This window comes from Pan troglodytes, chromosome 1, assembly GCF_028858775.2.
Source record: "Pan troglodytes isolate AG18354 chromosome 1, NHGRI_mPanTro3-v2.0_pri, whole genome shotgun sequence".
NCBI classification, from domain to species: domain Eukaryota; kingdom Metazoa; phylum Chordata; class Mammalia; order Primates; family Hominidae; genus Pan; species Pan troglodytes.
This window is the reverse complement of record NC_072398.2, coordinates 197,859,304-197,881,419: the sequence shown is the minus strand read 5'-3', so window position 1 is coordinate 197,881,419 and position 22,116 is coordinate 197,859,304. Positions and strand designations below refer to the sequence as shown.

At 42.4% G+C, this 22,116-nt stretch overlaps 1 protein-coding gene across 12 annotated transcripts in view; it reads left to right on the top strand.

Annotated features, from left to right (window-relative positions):
* The window catches only part of AZIN2 (antizyme inhibitor 2), a 42,396-nt gene that overhangs the window by 13,324 nt on the left and 6,956 nt on the right, over nt 1-22,116 (top strand). For 10 of the 12 annotated variants that reach the window (XM_016958591.3, XM_016958601.3, XM_016958589.3 and 7 more), the window contains 3 exons: nt 76-241; nt 2,233-2,395; nt 3,593-3,705. In XM_016958591.3, the coding sequence (XP_016814080.1) occupies nt 76-241; nt 2,233-2,395; nt 3,593-3,705 (442 nt within the window). Of the gene's footprint in view, nt 1-75; nt 242-2,232; nt 2,396-3,592; nt 3,706-7,375; nt 7,446-22,116 lie in introns of all 12 variants that reach the window. The other 2 variants (XR_010147245.1, XR_010147244.1) reach the window with 1 other exon arrangement.

Genomic DNA, 22,116 nt, shown 5'->3' with positions numbered 1-22,116 from the left:
GTCATTCTTGGCTGGGGCTCAGGTGGTGGCACTTGGAGCCCTGCATGTCAGCCGAGGCTCTTCCTCTCTTCCCAGTTTTCACATTGGCAGTGGCTGTCCTGACCCTCAGGCCTATGCTCAGTCCATCGCAGATGCCCGGCTCGTGTTTGAAATGGGCACCGAGCTGGGTCACAAGATGCACGTTCTGGACCTTGGTGGTGGCTTCCCTGGCACAGAAGGGGCCAAAGTGAGATTTGAAGAGGTAACCCTGGAGCTGGGAGTGTCGTGCTAGGCTCTATGGCGGGGAGGATAGGGAGGGATTAGATGATCGGAGGGTGGGTGGTGCATGGGTCCTATGCACTGCATGCAGTGCTTGGTGCTTACCTGGGTGATCTCACTGCTTATTAACCCTGTGCTACAGCTGAGCAAGCCAAGGCTCACAGAGGTTACATTACTTCCTGAGCCCAAAGCAGAACCTGGTTCTGCCTGCCATGCACTTCAGCCAATTGGAGGCATAACCAGGACACATTTACATAAGTCGTAAGGCTCTTTAAGGGGCGGGATAGGCCTCTTCACCCTAAGGTGGGCTGATGAGATATCGGGTGGGAAGGCAGGGAAACGAAAACCAACCTTTGGTCTGCTCCCTGTCCATTCTCTTCCTCTATTCCCTTTTCCTTACCCACTGTGAGGTGAAGTTAAGAAAAATGTGTCCTAGCAGTTCCCACTCCAACCACTAGAGGTCGCCTCTTCTTGGAAGGCGCCTCCTTCGGGAATACCGACATGTAGGAATTGACCTTACAGAAATGATTTGGGATAGTCTCAAAGAATTTGCCTCAAAGATGACTGTTCTAGCTTTGTTCCTAACAGAAGTCCAGTGGACTTCCCTGGTCCATCTAATACTCAGGATTTGTTAAATTATGGTACATCCTTTTGATGAAAACACTTCCTTAATGTGGGGAGGTCGTTCACAGTCTATTAAGTAAAACAGGTTCCAAAAGCATATACAGAGACCTACCATGGTTATAATAAAAAATAGCGTTTGTATAAAAAATAATTAAAGACACTACTCCAAAAAGTTAACAATAATTAGATTCATCTAGGTGATAGACTTTGGAGTGACTTTTATCTTCTTTTTCCTTTTCTGTATTTTCTGAATTTTCTGTAATCAAGTATATTACAGTTGACCTTTGAACAACGCAGAGCTTAGGAGCACCGACCCCCTACACACTAAAAAATCTGCATATAACTTTTGATTCCCCTAAAACTTAGCTACTATAGCCTACTGTTGACAAGAAGCCTTGCTGATAACATAAACAGCCGATTGACAGATATTTTATGTGTGATATGTATTATATACTGTATTCTTACAATAAAGTAAGCTAGAGGAAATAATTTTTTTTTTGAGACAGAGTCTCACTCTATCACCCAGGCGTGAGTGCAGTGGCACAATCTTGGCTCACTGCAACCTCCGTCTCCCGGGTTCAAGAGATTCTCGTGTCTCAGCCTCCCAAGTAGCTAGGATTACAGGTGCAAGCCACCATGCTCAGCTATTTTTTGTATTTTTAGTAGAGACGGGGTTTCACCATGTTGGCCAGGCTGGTCTCGAATTCCTGACCTCAAGTGATCTGCCCACTTCAGCCTCCCAAAGTTCTGGGATTACAGGCATGAGCCACCATGCCTGGCCAGAAATAAAATATTATTAAGAAAATTATAAGGAAGGGAAAATGTATTTACTATTCATTAAGTGGAAGTGGATCATCATAAAGGTCTTTGTCCTCATTGTCTTCAAGTTGAGAAAGCTGTGGAGGAGGAGCAGGAAGAGGAGGGCTTGGTCTTGCTGTCTCAGGGTGGCAGAGGCAGAAGAAAACCCATGCATAAGTGGACCCACACGGTTCAAACCTGTGTTGTTTAAGGGTCAACTGTATTTAACAAACTGGTTATTTATGAAAGAAAGATCCACATCAGGGCTTCTGGAATCTGAGTACCAAGTGTGATATGAAGAGGACTCCTTCCCATTGTGGGGCCATGGAGGAGGGTGATTTACACAAGCACGAGGCTCTCTACCCAGCTCTGTCCCCCTCCTACCTTCTTGGCCAGCTGTCCACAGTTATCAGCTGGGGCCTTAGCAGCTGCCAAATCCTTCTTCCGGAAATCAAAGCAGCTTTCAAAAAATAGACTTGGAGCTGTAGCAAGTCTTCAGCATAAAGCCCACATTTCAAACACATAATTGTCTCCCCATTCTCCTCCTACCAGATTGCTTCCGTGATCAACTCAGCCTTGGACCTGTACTTCCCAGAGGGCTGTGGCGTGGACATCTTTGCTGAGCTGGGGCGCTACTACGTGACCTCGGCCTTCACTGTGGCAGTCAGCATCATTGCCAAGAAGGAGGTTCTGCTAGACCAGCCTGGCAGGGAGGGTAGGTGCCAGGTGGGCAGTGGAGCCCTGTACTCCCCTGAAGCTGCAGATAGTGGTTGGCTGAGCAGGATCTGGTTTTAGACCCAGTGGCAGAGGATGGGGGAATCTGGAGAATGAATGGGTTCTTGCTTTAGGGAAACTTTCAATCAAGTCGCCCCACCCCAAGACATTTATTTAGCATCTTTTTTCCTAGGCGTGTTCATATTTTGTGAAGATTGAGAGCGAAACAACCTTAGAGAGAATAGATACTCTGTTGACCCCATTTTACAGATGAGGAAACTGAGAGCCAAAGAGAATACAAGTGAACTGCTTAATAGCTAGTAAGAGCCTGCATTTGACCCCATGTCTGTCTCCTCTCCAAAATACAGGCTCCTACTCACCCTACTGCTTCTCATAATATAATGAAAATAATTAATGACAGCTTACATTTGTTTGAGTCCACTTTACAGATGACAACATAGGCAGGGGGAGGCTGAGTCATTAGCCCAAGGTCACATGGCTGATAAGGGGCAGTGTGGGGATTCAAGTTCAGGTTAGGCTGACTCAGAGCTTCTGGGCCCACATCACCAACATCAGTGCTCTTCCCTCCCCTTCCAGATAGGTCAGGGATAGCAGCCTGTGAGTGACAGGTGTCAGGGACTCTGATCTTGAGGCTTGCCCTCTGCTCTGGGACCCTCATGCAGGGGAGCCTCAGGACTGTGCGCTTTTCCCCGGAGAGAATTCATGTGAAGGGTGGTGGGCTCCAGGTAGAATGTCCTGTGTTCGTGTGTGGCATTCTTCTGGCTTCCTTTATAGACCTGGGGGATTGTCCCGTCTGATCCAATCAAGAGACCTGGCTTCTCATTCTGGCTGATCCACTGCCCTATCATGTGCCTCTGAGCAAGTGGCTTAACCTTTTGGGGTCTTGAGTTTGGGTGGGCTGCTCTTCTGCCTTTGCTGGGGCACCTAGGGGCTCAGATGCAAGCAGGGGAGTGCATCCTGGGCAGGTTGCTTGGCTGCAGGGGTGAGTGTTCCCAACACGGCAGTGAACCCATGTCATTGGAAGGATGGCTGCTGATGGCTTTTGTTGTAGGCCTCGCCTCATGGTTGAGGAATGGGCAGCCATTTTGCTTCCTTACTGAGCCCACTGTTGTGTCAGCCCCACTACCACCCCCTCACATTGCTACTTGTGCTGCCTCTGAAACCTCCCCTCCTGCAGAGGAAAATGGTTCCACCTCCAAGACCATCGTGTACCACCTTGATGAGGGCGTGTATGGGATCTTCAACTCAGTCCTGTTTGACAACATCTGCCCTACCCCCATCCTGCAGAAGGTGAGCTTACCCCACGTGGGCCTGTTTTCAGTTGTGTGTGTGTATTTCAATAACATTTGTTGTGTTTTTATCTAATTTTTAAAAAGTCAAACATATTTATTGTCGATAATAGACAACAAGGATGATGAAGGTTATCACCCATAATCCTGCCACACTCTTTGAGCATTACATATTTTAAAAAATGCCTTATACTTTTTTCATAACATTGGAATCATATTGTTTTGTAACCTGCTTTTTCCATTTATATGGGGTGTAGCTCTTTCCATGCCATTAACTGATCTTTGACAACATGCTTTTGTATTTTAACCAATCTAACTCTAGTGGTTGGCTATTTGGTTTCCTCTTTTTGAGCACTGTGAATATATGTTGAGGTTTCAGCTCTGTGGTAAATTCCTGGAAGTAGAAACAGTTCATATACAGTGGGTTTTTCTGTAATAACAGGGGAACAGGAATACATAAAACATTCCTCCTGGCCTGTGGAACCCAGCCCAGGGCCTCCAGCAATTTTAATGGGCATCTTTGAGAGGATAAAGAAAACCAGACATCATTTTATCTTCCCCTCTCCATTGTGTCTTCCTATCTCTCTCTCTCTTTTTTTTTTGAGATGGAGTCTTACTCCATCAACCAGGCTGGAGTGCAGTGGTGTGATCTCGGCTCACTGCAACCTCCACCTCCTGAGTTCAAGTGATTCTCCTGCCTCAGCCTCCCGAGTAGGTGGGACTATAGGCACCCGCCACCATGCCTGGCTAATTTTTGTATTTTTAGTAGAGGCGGGGTTTCAACCATGTTGTCCAGGCTGGTCTCTAACTCTTGACCTCAAATCATCCACCCACTTTGGCCTCCCAAAGTGCTGGGATTACAGGCACGAGCCACCACGCCTGGCCTCTTCCCATCTCTTGACCTTTGTGCAGCCCCTCTTCCTGGAAAGAAACTTTCCTTGCATGCCTTGAAGTGCCTAACTAGCACTCATTATGTTTTTCCTTCCCTTCCCAACCTATCCAGTTTTTCAAAAGTCAGTCAGAGGGGTCTTGAAAATCAACTCCACTTTGTGGCTCTTCCTGCCCCTTATCCCTGTGCTGGCCTAGGGAACCCCTCTCTCCCTCCCTCCTTCCTCCAGGTACCCAGGCACCCCAGATGTGCTTGATGGAGCCTCACTCCATGGTTAAATGTGGTTACATCTGCTGGTCAGAGTAGGCCTCCCCAAGGTGCTGAGGAATGCTGAGCTCTCTACTCTGACGCACTAGCATTGCCTGCATTCTGCATTCTTGTGGTAGCCCACATCCTACTGCACTGAGAAGGGACCAGGCCAGCCAGGTTACAGAGCGGGCAGCTGCTGAGTCCCCGTTACTCTGCCTCTCCAGTACTCGTCTTCCTGTTGCATGCTGGCTCTCACCCACTCCACTCCCTTCATTGGCTCCTCAGAAGAGGAGATGATGGTCCCAGCCCACTGCCACGCCCCCCACCGGGATCTTTGCTTTGGCTGATCTCTAGTTGGCATTCCTGACTTGGGCACTGGGATGTTTGACTCTCTTTGTGGTCTGTGCTGTTCCTCCCCTGGACGATGCTGCGGTTTCTTCCTTTAGGCTCTTAACTGCTTTTCAAGTTTGGCCACGTGAGCGCCTCCAGAGTGGGGCCCACAGCCTGGCGGTGGAATAAGACATTGCATAGATGACAATACACATAATAAGTTAACTCCTGTGGTGCTGGGAGTGTGTGTCAGAGGGATTCAGCCTGGCTGGGGGTATCCGTACCTTCTTTCCCAAAGAAGGTCCCCTTACAAGTATTAGTTTTGGCATCTTTCTTTGCATACCTGCTCTTCCTTCCCAGGGACTTTGTGTTTAGACCTGGGTATAAAAAGTTGTATGAGGCCAGGCGTGGTGGCTCAAGCCTGTAATCTCAGCACTTTGGGAGGCAGAGGCGGTTGGATACCTGAAGTCAGGAGTTCGAGACCAGTCTAGCCAACATGGTGAAACCCTGTCTCTACTAAAAATCCAAAAATTAGCCGGGCATGATGGCACATGCCTGTGATCGCAGCTACTTGGGAGGCTAAGGCAGGAGAGTAACCTGAGCCTGGGAGGCGGAGGTTGCAGTGATCCGAGACTGTGCCATTGCACTCCAGCCTGGGCGACAGAGTAAGACTCTGTCTCAAAAAAAAAAAAAAAGAAAGAAAAGAAAAAAAGTTGTATGAAACATAATCCTTGGCTCAAGATATACTTCTTATTGCACCATGCTTGGCCCTTTTTTGTGTGTTTCTTTTTGGTTTTTATTTTTATAAATTCAGCAAATAATTCAGTACTCTCAAAGCAGTACTCTCAATACTCAAAGCACCGTGCTGAGGTCTGCAGAGGAATTGTCTGTGCTTTGGAAGTACAGTCCTGTTGGATAGAAACACGTGTGTGTGTGTGTGTGTGTGTGTGATTAGTATACAAGCTACAACCATGTATGAGAAAAGTACAGAACAAATATTATTGGAGCTTTTAAAACATATTTTAGTACTGTACATGTTTCTAAAAAATAAGGAACTTAAAAAATCACAATTCCATTATCAAATTAAAAAATGAATAATTCCATAGTATCCCCCATCATCGGTGTTGAGCTATCCCCAACTGTCTCATAATGGTTTTTATATTAACTTGCTGAAATCAGGAGGCAAAGAAGGTCTGCATGGTGCATTTGGTTGCCATCTCTCTCTCTCTCTTTTTTTTTTGAGACAGAGTCTCACTCTGTCGCCTAGGCTAGAGTTCAGTGGCGCGATCTCGGCTCACTGCAACCTCTGCCTCCTAGGTTCAAGCTTCTCTCCTGCCTCAGCCTCCCGAGTAGCTGGGATTACAGGTGTGTGCCACCATGCCTGGCTAATTTTTGTATTTTTAGTAGAGATGAGGTTTTGCCATGCTGGCCAGGCTGGTCTCGAACTCCTGACCTCAAGTGATCCATCTGGCTCGGCCTCCCAAAGTGCTGGGATTACAGGTGTGAGCCACTGGGCCCGGCACCATGTCTCTCTCTTAACCCATTGGTTTCCCCATACTCTTTTCTTCTTTTTCTTTTTTGTAGAGATGCAATCTCCCTGTGTTGTCTAGGCGGGTTGAGAACTCCCAGCCCCAAGCGATTGTCCAGCCTCAGCCTCCCAAAGTGCTGGGATTACAGGCATGAACCACTGTGCCTGGCCCCCACCCTCTTTTTAAGTCTGTTTTGTTTGTTTGTTTGTTTGTTTTCTTTGGTAATTTTAAACTGAGTTGTTTTTCCTGTGGAGTTTCCTGCATTCTTGATTTTCCTGATTGGTGAATTTCCTGAATTTCCCTTTGGTGCTTTTGAACATGTTTCTCTGCCTGGTATTTTTTTTTTTTTTTTTTTGAAATTAGGTAGATTTAGAGGTTTGAATAGCATCTCAATCAGCTTTGGAATAAAAATACTCCATGGGAGATCTTGTCTTTGTTTTCCTTTTAGAGTAATAAGCATCCTTATTATTTAACCTACATTGCCTTCCATGCAAAGTCATCACTATCTTGACTCAAGCATTATCATTCTCTGGCTTTCTTTTTCAGTATAGGTTTATCACATCTAAATCTATTCCTCGAGTGTATTTATAATTTATTATATTTGTTTTTTTGCTTTATAAAAAGGTATTTTGATGCATGTAACCTGTTTGGGCTTTTTCTCCCTCATATCACAGTCTAAGAACCATCCACCCTGCTACATGTCTCTAGAGTCCATTCATTTCATTGCCGTGTAGCGCTCTTCTGGTGAGTATGCTGCAGTTTATTTGTCCATTCTCCTCTCAAGGCATTTGGACTGTCTTTGGGTTTTTGCTACTGTGAATACTGCTGCTGTGAATTCTTGTTTCCCTCTCTCTGATGAGTGAGCAAGGAGTGGAATGGCTGGGTATAGGACATGTGAATGTTTGGCTTCATGAGAAAATGCCAAACAATTTTCTGAAGTGTTGTACTGACAATCCCACCAGCAGTGTGTAAGAGACTCGGTGGCTCTGCATTTTCTCCAGCATGGAGTATTGCCAGACTGAAAACATTTTCCCAGTGGAATGGATGTAAAATGATATCTCATTGTGTCTTGATTTGCATTTCCCTCATCACTAGCAAAGCTGGATGTCTCTTTGTATATTTACTGGCCAAATGTGTTTCCCGGAACTTCTTCCAGGGACTTTGTAAGTTGGTGTTCCCCTTCATGTCTGAATTTCTCCACCGAGTGGTCTGTACCCACTGCCCCTGCTCACTCAGCTCCCTTAGCCCTTCCAACCTCTCCAGTCAGGTACCTGTTCCATGATGCCACGGAAGATGCTCTTGAAAGTCACTTCCACACTGCTAGCTCTTCCATATGGCTCTTCTGTCCCAGCAGCTGGTCCTCCTCTGTTTTCATGCTCACCTCTCCTGGCTTCTGTGGCAACATCCTGGGCCTTGGCTACTCTTCTGCTGTTCTCACCTTGTCTCCTTGGCACTTCTCCTGCTCACCCTTTAAGTGTTGACTGTCTCGGGCCTCAGTCCTTGATCTTCTCTGTCTATATGCGCTTCCTAGGTAAATGCTTCCAGACTGAGGCTCTTAGTATCTTCCATACTATCATCACTCCCAAATTTCTATCTCTATCCTGGATCACACCCCTGAGCTCCAGACTTGCACATCCAACTACCCGCTTGAGATTCCTACTGGGATTTCACAGACATCTCAAGTTTAACTTGTTCAGAACTGAACTCTTGATTTCCAACCCCAAACTTCTCTCAGTAAATAGCACTGCCACTAGCCAACTGCTGAAGCTAAAAAAGTTGGCATTGTTCTTGATTTTTGCTTTCCCTCTCCTTCCACACGCAGTCCACCTGCAATTCTTGAGTGCAGTTCCAAAATACATTTTGGTTTCAGTGAATTCTTCCTCTGTCGCCACCCTAATGCAAGCCACCATTGCCTCCTGCTTGAGCTACTGCAGTAGCCATTAACTGGTTTTCCACCCCCATACTACTACCTGCTTACCACCCATTTTCCATGCTGCAGACAGAATGATCTTTTAAAATCCCAAAGATTATGCCCCTCCTCTGCTTAACACCATCTGTGGCTTCCCATTGCTCTCATAATAAAACCTAGACTCCTTACCACAATGAGCAAGGCTCCTGCCATCTTCCCAGGCACCTCTGCCCTCACTCCTGTCCCTGTTTTCAGCTCCACTTACCTGCTCCAGTCCCATTCCTCTCCTTTCTGTTTTTGTAACACCTAAGTTGTTTCTACTCTCAGGGCCTTTGCATTCGCTCGCCCAGAATGCTCTTCCACTCACCCCTGAGACAGCTGCTGTATTCTCTTTCTTATGTCTCAGCTCAGATGTCACCTCGTCAGGGAGGCCTTTCCTGACTGCCCTCTCTAAAGTAGGCTCACCTCCCCTAGTCAGATAATTTTGATACCCTGCTTATTTTCTTCACAACCCATCGTAATCTGTTAATTATCTTGTTTTTGTTTACTTGCCTATAGTCTGTCTTCTCCATTAGCAGGTAGGCTCTATGAGGGCAGCCACGTTGTCCAGTTAGTTTCCTCTGAGTTCCCAGCACCAGACACAGTGCCTTGCATATAGTAGGTGCTCACTAAATATCTGTTGAATGAATTGTGAATGGATGAATCAATCATTCAATAAACTGTGAGACCCTTGAGGGTCTCACATCTGTTCATATCTGTTTCCCTAGTACAGAACTTGGCATACAGTAGGTTCAGTATATGTTGGAATTAAATAGATCTTTTTTTTTTTTGAGATGGAGTCTCACTCTGTCACCCAGGCTGGAGTGCAGTGCTACAGTCTTGGCTCACTGCAACCTCTGCCTCCCGGGTTCAAGTGATTCTGCTGCCTCAGCTTCCCGAGTAGCTGGGATTACAGGCGCCCGTCACTATGCCTGGCTAATTTCTGTATTTTTAGTAGAGACGGCATTTCACCATGATGGTCAGGTTGGTCTTGAACTCCTGACCTCAAGTGATCCGCCCGCCTCGGCCTCCCAAAGTGCTTTGATTACAGGCATGAGCCACTGTACCCGGCCATTGTTTCTTTCATTTCTATGTCTTTGACAAGGATAAACCATTTTGTTTTTGTTTATTGTTTTATTTATTTTGATGTCAATGTCTTTTTATATCCTCTGTTCACTTAATTTGGGAGGTCTTGAAGTTTTTTCTTGCACATAGAAATGAGCTTGCATATGCATGTGTGCATGTATTTAATATGATGTTTGATACAAATATTTTTTCACTCTATTGGTTTATTGTTTTAGTTTTGTAATTCTTTGTTATTCTTTCATAGAAGTTTTGACACACTATTTTGTTTTAACTAAGTTTGCTGTAATTAATAGGAAGGAAATCTGTTACTTTCTTTTGTGCTCTGCTGTTATAGATTATCTTTATTACATATATATATATAGTCTTATAGAAATAGAATGTTTATTAGAAAAAATTTAACACAAATAGTAAAATAAAATGATTCACTAATCCCACCATTCAGAGATGACTATTGTTAAATGTACTTTGATTTCTACTTTTTTTGGGTTTAATGGCTATTTTATTTTGTTTTATTTTATTTAACACAAGGTCACATTCTGTCACCCTGGCCAGCGTGCAGTGGCACAGTCATGCTCACTGTAGCCTCCACCTCCGAGGCTCAAGCCATCCTTCCCACTCCAGCTTCTGAATAGCTGGGACTACAGGCACATGCCACTATGCCTGGCTAATTTTTGTATTTTTTGCAGGGATGGGGTTTTGCCATGTTGCCCAGGCTGGTCTCGAGCTCCTTATTTTGTTCAAGCAATCCTCCCACCTTGAGATTACAGACATGAGCCACCACGCCTGACCTGATAATTTTTTTTTAAAAGGTTGTCTAGTCTTGCTAAGAATAAGCAAGATGTTTCGTTTACTAATGTCATGATTTAACCAATTTTAGCTGCTCTGATATTAAAAGGTGTTTTTGTTAATATACTTCTAAAATATTGGAAATAATCAGAGCTGGGTGGGGGGAGAGAACTAAGCCCAAAATCTCTAATTTACAATGCTGTAACATTTTGAAAGACCAATCTTGTTTTTGATTTCTACTTTTTAAAAAAGTGTCATAGTTCACTTTGTTTTTCACTTTAAAGTTTTATATATTGTGAGCATATGGTTTTCTTTAAATACTGACGTGTTAGGTGGACTTTTAAATATAGAAACATTTTAAATGTTCATTGAGTGCTCTAAAATAATACATATTTAGTGTGTGTATTAGTTTGTTCTCAGACTGCCAAAAAGGAATACCCAAGAGTGGGTAATTTAAAAAGGAAAGAGGTTTAATTGACACAGTTCTGCATGGCTAGGGAGGCCTCAGGAAACCTACATTCATGGCAGAAGGGGAAGCAGGCACATCTTACATGGCTGCAGGAGGTAGAGGTGTGAAGGGGGAACTTCCAAACACTTTTAAAACCATCAGCTCTTGTGAGAACTCCCTCACTATCATAAGAATAGCATGGGCGAAACTGCCCCCCATGATCCAATCACCTCCCAACAGGCCCCTCCCTCAATATCTGGGGATTACAATTCAAGATGAGATTTGGGTGGGGACACAAAGCCAAACCATATCAGTGTGTAAAGATGCAATTCAACAAATGTGTATCAGCACTTCACAAATGCAAGATACGATTTGGTATAGGGTGGAATCAAGAGGAGGCAAGTATCATGGGAGTTTTATAAGAATCTTGGCAGGCAAAATTCAGGACAGTTACCCCAGTCCATGAAGAGAGATTCTCCTTTTATTGCCAAGATGGGGCTTTCTTACTTGCTGTTCCATTTTATTCTAGTTTGTTATGCTTTCAAAAGTGTGAATCTGTCTGGAATGTATTGCAATAGCACTTACCAAGTGTGTCCCTAGACTAAGAAGACAGAAGACTCAAATAAATAAAATTATAAATGAAAGAGGAGACATTACAGGATACCACAGAAATTCAAAGGATCATAAGAGACCACTACTAGCATGAATAATTATACACCAAGAAATTGGATAACCTAGGCAAAATGGATAAATTCCTAGACAAATATTATCTACAAAGACTCAATCATGAAGAAACAGAAAATCTGAATAGACCAATAGTGAGTTAGGAGATTGAATCAGTAATCAAAAACCTCCCAACAAAGAAAAGCCCAGGACCTTATGGCTTTACTGGTGAATTCTACCAAACATGTAAAAAAGAATTAATACCAATCCTTCTGAAATGCTTCCACAAAACTGAAGCAGAGGGAACACTTCCAAACTCATTTTACAAAACCACAATTACCTTAACACCAAAGCCAAATACACCATAAGAAAAGAAAATTACAGGCCATGTTCACAGATATGCAAAAATCCTCAACAAAATACTAGCAATCCAAATTAAATAGCACATTAAAAGGATCATACACCATGATCCTTTTAAAGTGGAATTTATCCCTGGGATGCAAAGATATTTTAACATGTCTGAATTTATAAATGTGATGTACTATAATATTACCACAATGAAGGATAAAAATCATATGATCATCTCAGTAGATGGAGAACAAGCATTTGACAAAATTCAGCATCCTTTCATGATAAAAACTTTCAACAAATTAGGTATGGAAGGAATGTACCTCAACATGATAAGGGCCATATATGACAAGCTCACAGCTAATGTTATACTCAACAAGGATCCTAAGGTCAGGAGCAAGACTAAGATGCTCACTCTCACCACTTCTATTTAGTGTGGTACTAGAAGTCCTAGCCAGAGCAATTAGAGAAGAGGAAGAAATAAAAGTCATCCAAATGGGAAAGGGAGATGTAAAATTGTCTCTGTTTGCAGATGACATTATCTTATATATAGAAAACTCTAAGGCTTGGCGTGGTGGCTCATGCCTGTAATCCTAGCATTTTGGGAGGCCAAGGCTGGTGGATCACTTAAGGTCAGGAGTTCAAGACCACCCTGGCCAATGTGGTGAAACCCTGTCTACTAGAAATACAAAATTATCCAGGCATAAAGATGTGTGCCTGTAATCCTAGCTACTTAGGAGGCTGAGGCATGAGAATTGCTTGAACCTGGGAGGCAGAGGTTGCAGTGAGCCGAGATCATGCCACTGCACTCTAGCCTGGGCAACAGAGTGAGACTCCATCCCACACACACACACAAAGGCCGGCGCAGTGGCTCACGCCTGTAACCCCAGCACTTTGGGAGGCCGAGGCAGGCAGATCACTTAAGGTCAGGAGTTCGAGACCAGCCTGGACAATATGGTGAAACCCTGTCTCTACTAAAAATGCAGAAATTAGCTGGGCACGGTGATGGGTGCTTGTAATCCCAGCTACTCAGGAGGCTGAGGCACAAGAATCATTTGAGCCTGGGAGGTGGAGGCTGCAGTGAACTGAGATGGCGCCACTGCACTCCAGCCTGGCGACAGAGCCAGACTCCATCTCAAAAAAAAAACAAAACAAACAAACAAACAAAAAAACTCTAAAGACTTCACCAAAAAACTATTAGACTTAATAAGTTCAGAAAATTAGAAGATACAAAATTAACATACAATGTTTCTATATGCTAACTATCTGAAAAAGAAATCAAGAAAACTATCCCATTTACAATTGCATCAAAAAATTACTTACGAAATTTAAGGAGGTAAGAGATGTGTATGCTGAAAACTAGAAAACATTGATGAAGGAAATAAAAAAGGACATAAATAAATGGAAAGATACCCCATGTTTGTGAATTGGAAGAATTAATACTGTTAAAATGTCCATCTACCCAAAGCGATCCATAGATTCAATGCAGTCCCTATCAAAATTCCAATGATCTTTTCCCCAGAAGTATAAAAAAATCCTAAGATTTGTATAAAACCACAAAAGATCCTAAATAGCCAAAGTATCTTGGGCAAAAAGAAGAAAGCTGGAGGCATCACATTATCTGATTTCAAAATATATACTGGAAAGCTATAAAGTAAGCAAAACTGCATGGTACTGGCATAAAAACGAACATATAGACCAGTGGAATAGAATAGAGAGCCCAGAAATAAATCCATGCATTTACGGTCAATTGATCTTCAACAAACGTGCCAAGGACACACAATGGGAAAGGACAGTCTCTTCCATAAATGGTGTTAGGAAAACTAGATATCCACATATAGAAGAATAAAATTGGATGCTATCTCACACCATATACAAAATGGATTAAAGACTTTCAGATTGACTTTTTTTTTTTTTTTTTTTTGAGACAGAGTCTCACTCTGTTGCCCAGGCTGGAGTGCAGTGGCGCGATCTTGGCTCACTGCAGTCTCTGCCTCCTGGGTTCAAGTGATTCTGCTGCCTCAGCCTCCCGAGTAGCTGGGATTACAGACATGTGCCACCATGCCCCGCTACTTTTTGTATTTTTAGTAGAGATGGGGTTTCACCATGTTGGCCAAGCTGGTCTTGAACACCTGAACTCAAGTGATTTGCCCACCTTGGCTTCCCAGAGTGCTGGGATTACAGGCATGAGCCACCGTGGCCCAGATTGACTTCTTTCACTTAGTAATATGCACTTAAGTTTCCTTCATTCCTTTCATGGCTTGATAGCTCATTTCTTTTTAGCACTGAATAATATTCCATTATCTGGGTATACAGCAGTTTATCCATTCACCTACTGAAGGACATCTTGGTTGCTTCCAAGTTTTGGCAATTATGAATAAAGCTATTATAAACATCTATGTGTAAGTTTTTGTGTGACAAGCATTTTTTAACTCCTTTGGGTAAATACTAAGGAGTACAATTGCTGGATCATATGGTAAGAATATGTTTAGTTTTGTAGAAAATTGCCAAACGGTATTTCAAAGCGGCTGTACTATTTTGCATTCCCACCAGCAATGAATGGGAGTTCTTGTTGCTCCACATCCACACCAGCATTTGGTGTTACCCGTGTTCTGAATTTTGGCCATTTGAGTAAGTGTTCAGTGGTATTTGTTGTTTTAATTTATATTTCCCTGATGACATACGTTTATTTGCCATCTGTATATATTCTTTGGCGAAGTATCTGTTAAAGTCCTTTGACCATTTTAAACAGAGTTTTACTTGTTTGTTTTCTCATTTTTGAGTTTTAAGAGTTCTTCATATATTTTGGATAACAGTCCTTTATCAGATGTGTCTTTTGCAACTATTTTCTCCCAGTCTGTGGCTTGTCTTCTCTTAACATTTTCTTTTTCTTTTTTTTTTTTTTAAGTTAGATTCTTGCTCTGTCACCCAGGCTGGATGGAGTGCAGTGGTGAGATCTTGGCTCACTGCAACCTTCGCCTCCTAGGCTCAAGCGATTCTCCTGCCGCAGCCTCTTGAGTGGCTGGGATTACAGGTGTGCACTACCAAGCCTGGCTAGTTTTTGTATTTTTAGTAGAGACGGGGTTTCACCATGTTGTCCAGGCTGGTCTCGAACTCCTGGCCTCAAGTGATCTGCCTGCCTCGACCTCCCAAAGTGCTGGGATTACAGGTGTGAGCCACCACGCCTGGTGAATATTGTCTTTTGCAGTGCAGAAATTTATAATTTTAATAAAGTCCAGTTTATCAATTATTTCTTTTATGGATTGTGCCTTTGGTGTTGTGTGTTCTGTTCTTTTTTTTTTTTCTGTAGTGCTTATTACCTTCTAACATACTATATAATTTACTTGTTTGCCTTCCCCCTGCTAAACTGTAAACCCCAAGAGGACAAGGACCTTTGTGTATTTTGTTTATTAGTGTGTCCCAAGCATACAAAACAGTGATTATCCAAATATGTATTAAATGGCAACCTAATTCTGAAACTGGATTTTTGTTTTGGAGTGTATGCTGAATCATGGTAGCATTGACCTTCAGTTTTGATATCTGTGTGGGTTCCTAGGGCCTAGTCAAGATGGAGAATCCAATAGGATGCCCTTACATAGAGCTGAGAACCCAAAAGAAGTACATCCTTAGTGTAAGAGTCAACTAGAGAAAAAAGCCCATTCTACAGAGAACGGCAGCAAGAAAACTTCACTGTTTTGATCTTGGTAGTGATTGGAAGAGAGCAAAAAATTGAGATTTTGTAACCACAAGCCAGCCTTCTTTTGGGCTTGTGGCCCAAATTCACATTAACTATGGTCTGAAAAACCTTAAGCCTCAAAATAATTTCATCCAGCAGAAGCAAACAAATTCTCTCTGGAGGCGGAATCTTCAGTTTAGGCTTCTCACTGATAAGGTTTCAAAGTACATGAGCTCACAGTCAAAAATCACAACATACAAAGAAACAAGTCATCGTGAGGAAGAACCGCAAAAGCAATAGGTAGCAGATCAGACCTGTGTTTACTTCATATATTGGAATTATCAGGTGCTAACATTCTTTTACAATGTTTGAAGAAATAAGAAATTGAAAATATGACCAAAGAATAAGTGAATATAAAAATATGTTGTAGCAGATTTTAAAAAGGATTAAATAGAACTAGAAATGAAAAATATGAAAATTGAAATTATGGCCAGGGTAAGCAGCATATTAGAGACAACAGAAGAGAGAATGAGAGAATGGGAAGATAGAGTTGAAGAAAGTATCCAAATGTAGCACAGAGACAAAAAGATATAAAATAGGAAAGGCTAAGGAAATGGTGCATAGAGTCAGAAGGCGTAATGTCCAATCATAGTTTCAGGAAGAGACTGTATCAGGATACAAATGTCACACTAGTAATTTGAACAGGGAAATTTTAACATAAAGAATGGTTAACTGTAAAGGTGGTTCATTACAATTACTAAAAGGGGTAAAATCAGCTACCACCCCTGGTCCTGAGGGAGAGTGAAGAAGGCAGGAACTTAGAAACACAGAGGAGGAGGGCTCCTCCCTCCAAGGCTGATATTGAAACCTTTGAGGAGAGGCTGCAGTGTCACAGAAACAGCAGTCCACCAGTGGCAAACTTGTCAGAGGGTGACTACTGCAACAATCCATGCAGCACAGAAGCAGCCTGCTGCTGAGTGGGGGAGAATCTTGCTGGAAGGTGCAGGCCAGGGCTGAACTGTGAAGGCCACTAAGGCGAATGCTACCATGTACTTGCTGGGTAACCTTAGGCAAGTTACTTAATCTCTCTGAGTCTTACTTCTCTAGCTTCTCCACTTGGAAAATGAGGGGGCTGAACTTTAATTACTAATGTTGCTTCTTGTTTTGAAGTGAGGCCATTCCAGTGTATCTTCACAAAGTTAGAGTTGGTTCCTTATTGAAATGGTCTGTCTTCATTGTGGGGTTTTGTTTTGATTTTTCTGTAGTTTTGATCAAGAATAGACGGTACAGCTATTGAATGCCACGTTGAGATGTTAAAATGTAAATGTATAGAGTAACCACTACAAGAATAGAAATAAGATAATATAACTTCTAACACAGAAAGTAATTAAAATAGTTTAGTTTTGATCCCAGCATAAGAAATAGACCAGCTGAGGCAAACTGGGGGGAATATTGAAACACATATATAATTGATAAGAGATTAGTAGACAAAATATATGAAGAATTTTTTTTTTTTTCCTGAGACGGAGTCTTTTTCTGTCGCCCAGGCTGGAGTGCAGTGGCTCGGCTCACTGCAACCTCTGCCTCCCAGGTCCAAGCAATTCTCCCACCTCAGCCTCCCAGGTAGCTGGGTTTACAGGCACACACCACCGTGCCTGGCTAATTTTTGTATTTTTTTTAGTAGAGGTGGGGTTTCACCATGTTGGCCAGGCTGGTCTCGAACTCCTGACCTTGTGATCCACCCACCTCGGCCTCCCAAAATGCTGGGATTACAGGCGTGAACCACGGCGCCCGGCCTGAAGAATTCTTAAGTAAGAAATAGAGACAAACAAGAATCTCAAGAAAATAAGGAAAAAAGCAACCCAATAGAAATACAGGCAAGAGACTTTACCGGGCAATTCACAGAAGATAAACTGAAAAGGTGCTCAGTGTTAATCAAGGAAATGCAAATAAAAGTGAAAACGAGATACCATTTCATAACAACTAGATTAGAAAAACATTAAAAGCATGATAATGCCAACTGTTGGTGAGGATATGGTGTAGTTGGGTCCTTAGGCACTGCTAGGTGGCAGTGGTGTATCACTACTTTGGGAAACAAGTAGGCATTATTCAGATAAATTTGCACATATGTATGCCCTACATTACAGCAAGTTCCTAGGCCTATATTGTAAAGAAACTCTTGGCATGTGTGTTCGAGGAGATATATCAGAACATATATATCTTTATAATATAAAACATTGGAAACGACCTTAACGTTTATTGGCAGGGTAGCAGAAACATAAATTATGGTGTATTCTGTACAGTGAATTCTATACAGTGTATTGTGAACTTGTAGAGATTACATACTCTATAATTTATATAAATTTCAAAAGTGTGCAAAACTAAACAATACATTGTTTAGGGTTAGGTACACTCATGGAAAACAAAGTAAGAAAATGATGAACATGAAAGTGAGGATGGTGGTTACCTCTAAAGAGGTTAGGAAAGAGGAGATGTCATTGGAGTGGGCACATAGGGAGTTTCAAAGATACTGGAAATTTTATCTTTCTTCAGTTGGGTGGTAAGTACACAGATATTCATTTTATTGTCATTCATTATATCTTAGACATGATACAAATATTCTTTTGTATAAATTATTTAACAAAAACTGAGTTTGTCATTTGCTTTATTATTATTCTTTGATAGGCTCACATTTATTCTTTTATCACATTATTTCTAATGTTTAGAAAAACATCCTGGGGATTTTAATTAGTAATAGTTTATTTAATCTAGTTATTAAATTAGGGAGAATTCTCTTTTTTGCTTTACTCAGTTTTTCTAGCTAGGACAGTGTAAACTTCATATCTTTTATTTCTTCCATGAAGGTTTTATTTATTTATTTTTTTTGAGACGGCGTCTCGCTCTGTCGCCCAGGCTGGAGTGCAGTGGTGCAATATCGGCTCACTGCAACCTCCACCTCCCAGGCTCAAGCGATTCTCTTGGGAGGCCTCAGCCTCCCAAATAGCTGGGACTACAGGCGCCCGCCACCATGCCTGGAGAGATGGGGTAGAGATGGGGTAGAGATGGGGTTTCACCGTGTTAGCCAGGATGGTCTCGACCTCCTGACCTCATGATCTGCCTACCTCTGCCTCCCAAAGTGTTGGGATTACAGGCGTGAGCCACTGCGCCCAGCTGGTTTTATTATTTTTTTATTGTTTTATTTGAATAAGTATTACTGTGGCCCAAGTACATCCAAGAATGTAATAGCTTAATGCTTTCACTACTATTGTGAGTGAAAACTTTTCCCTGTGTTTTTGAGCTGAGATGCTGGCTTGCATTCTAAAATTCATTGATTTCCTCTAGTAACCACACCCACCCCCTTAAGATTTTCCAGGTGGGCATATACGTTATCTGCAGTGTAATATTTTATTTCTTCATCTTCTATGTATTATGCTTTTTTGTTTCTTTTTTTCTGATAGCTATTGCTAGCATTTCTCATGATATATAAAATGGGAATGATGACAGAAAGCTTCAGACTTGGAATCTGAAGACATGGGTTTGAGACCTGGCTCTGCCATAGACCAGCTGAGTAACCTTAGGCAAAGCAAGCTACTTAATCTCTCTGAGCCTTATTTCTCTAGTTTCTCCATTTGGAAAATGACAGGGCTGAACTTTAGTGTATCTCAATGAAGTCAGAGTTGGATCGTTATTTAAAATAGTCTCTCTTCATTGTGGGGTTTTGTTTTGTCTGTAGTTTTAATAAAGAATAGATGCTACAGGCTACTTCATGGTATGTTGACATGTATTGGGAAAATTAAACTTGAACTGTAGATCTATATTTTCCATGTTATGAAGCCAGTGATTGACTTCTCTCCTGTTGTCTGCACCTTTCATTTTAGAGATAATATGACTGTGAATTTGGTTAGCTAAGATTTCATGTCAGGTTTTTGCCTATATATTCACAAGTGAGATTTTGGCCATAGGGTTTTTTTTTTCTTTTGATCTCATTTTTGTCTTTTAAAATATTTTTGTACGAATTATTGATTTATTCTTTTCTTTTTTCTTTTTCTTTTTTTTTTTTTTTTGAGACGGAGTCCTGCTCTGTCACCCAGGCTGGAGTGCAGTGGTGCGATCTCAGCTCACTGAAACCTCCGTCCGGGTTCAAATGATTCGCCTGTCTCAGCCTCCTGAGTAGCTGAGATTACAGGCGCCTGCCACCATGCCTGGCTAATTTTTTTGTATTTTTAGTAGAGACAGGGCTTTACCATGTTGGCCAGACTGGATGATTTTTTTTTCTTTTCTTTCTTTTTTTTTTTTTTTGAGATGGAGTCCCGCTCTGTCGCCCAGGCTGGAGTGCAGTGGCGCAATCTCGGCTCACTGCAAGCTCCACCTCCCGGGTTCACGCCATTCTCCTGCCTCAGCCTCCCAAGTAGCTGGGACTACAGGCGCCCGCCACCATGCCCGGCTAATTTTTTGTATTTTTAGTAGAGACGGGGTTTCACCGTGTTAGCCAGGATGGTCTCGATTTCCTGACCTTGTGATCCACCCGCCTCAGCCTCCCAAAGTGCTGAGATTACAGGCATGAGCCACCGCGACCCGCCTTTTTTTTTTTTTTTTTTTTTTTTTGAGATGGAGTTTTGCTCTTGTCACCCAGGCTGGAGTGCAATGGCTGGATCTTGGCTCACTGCAACCTCTGCCTCCTAGGTTCAAGCGATTCTTCTGCCTCAGCCTCCTGAGTAGCTGGGATTACACGCCCAGCTAATTTTTGTATTTTTAGTAGCGACAGGGTTTTGCCATGTTGGCCAGGCTGGCCTCGAACTCCTGACCTCAAGTGATGCGCCCGTGTCCGCCTCCTAAAGTGCTGGGATTACAGGCGTGAGCCACCGCGCCCAGCCTATTGATTTATTCTTTAAAAGTTGAAGAATTATTTAGGGATTCCATCAAGGCCGTGCACCTTTTTCAGTGTTTGACCTTGTTTTTTCTGTGGCTCTGTCAGACATATGTGCCTTTGAAGAAGGCAGCTAGGTGCAGCCAGGAGGCTCCTTATCTGGGACTGCCCAGAGTTCTACTAACTTCCCCTAGAGCCTTGGGCAGGTCACCTTCCCTCTCTGAGTTTTCTCATCTGTAAAATGGAAATGCAATCATGCCACCTGCCTCCCAGATAAGGTATGAAGTGGTGGTGGTATGCTTTGTAAATGAGGAACCCCCTGCTCTCTCTCACAGAGGGGCCTAGTGGCTGGCAGACTGGGCATCTTGGATTTTTGCAGATGCTTGTCCATTTCCACTCAGACTTGTAAAAATAGCTGAGATTTACAAGCTTGTTGCCACAGCTTTTAGAATATTTATTTCACAGATTCCTTAAAAAAAAAAAATAGGCTGGGTGCAGTGGCTCACACCTGCAATCTCAGTACTTTGGAAGGCCGAGGTGGCGGATCACCTGAGGTCAGGAGTTTGAGACCAGCCTGGCCAACATGGCAAAATCCTGTATCTACTAAAACTACAAAAATTAGCCAGGTGTGGTGGCCGGCACCTGTAATCTCAGCTACTCGGGAGGCTGAGACAGGAGAATCGCTCGAACCCAGGAGGCAGAGGTTGCAGTGGGCTGAGATCACACCACTACACTCCAGCCTCGATGACAGAGTGAGACTGTGTCTCAAAAAACAGTTAAATAGATACATAAATAGTAAAAGCGTAGCTTTGCATTATGTCATGTGAAGATTTAAAATCTTTTTTCACCTATTTTTTAAAAATTTACACCACTAATAACAAGTGAGGGAATGCTAACTTCTTATAATCCAAGGGTGCCTTTTCTCTTTACCATGGGAGAATCTTTAAAATTTATTTTCTCAAAGATCCTTGTAGATTCATTTATAGAGCATCCCCTCCACTCATCTTTAAACATTAGCTTAATGTTTTTCAATGAGTGGGGCTAAGGGAAATATTTCAGACCACTTGAGGTTAATTTTATTCATCAACAAAAAGTTTATAAACAAGAATGTTCAGTTATATGAACAAGGATATACAGTATTCCTTTGTCTCCCCTTCTTAGAATGGGAGCTTCATGACCACAGGAATTTTATTTTGTGTGTGTGTTTACTGCTGCATCTCCAGCTCCTAGATCACAGCCTGGCAATTAGTAGGTGCTCAATAAGTACTTGTTGAATGAATGAATTCCTGAAGATTGGATAGCTATCATTCTTACCTTACATAATGTACATATTTTTCTTTATTAATGGGACTAATACCTTATTAATTAACTTTTTATCAAATATATGAGCACTATTTCTGCTTATGGAAACTGCGACTTTCCTTTCTCAATTTTACTCATTCCTGCTCTGGCTAAGGTATTGAAACGCCTTTCCTTTTTTCTCTGCTGGTCTTCTCTGTTGCTTCCATCTATGCCCTTTGGATGGCTTCCATTCATATCCTTTTTCTCCCCTTTGTCATTCTTTCTCTTTCTCATCACTCATATATTCCCCAT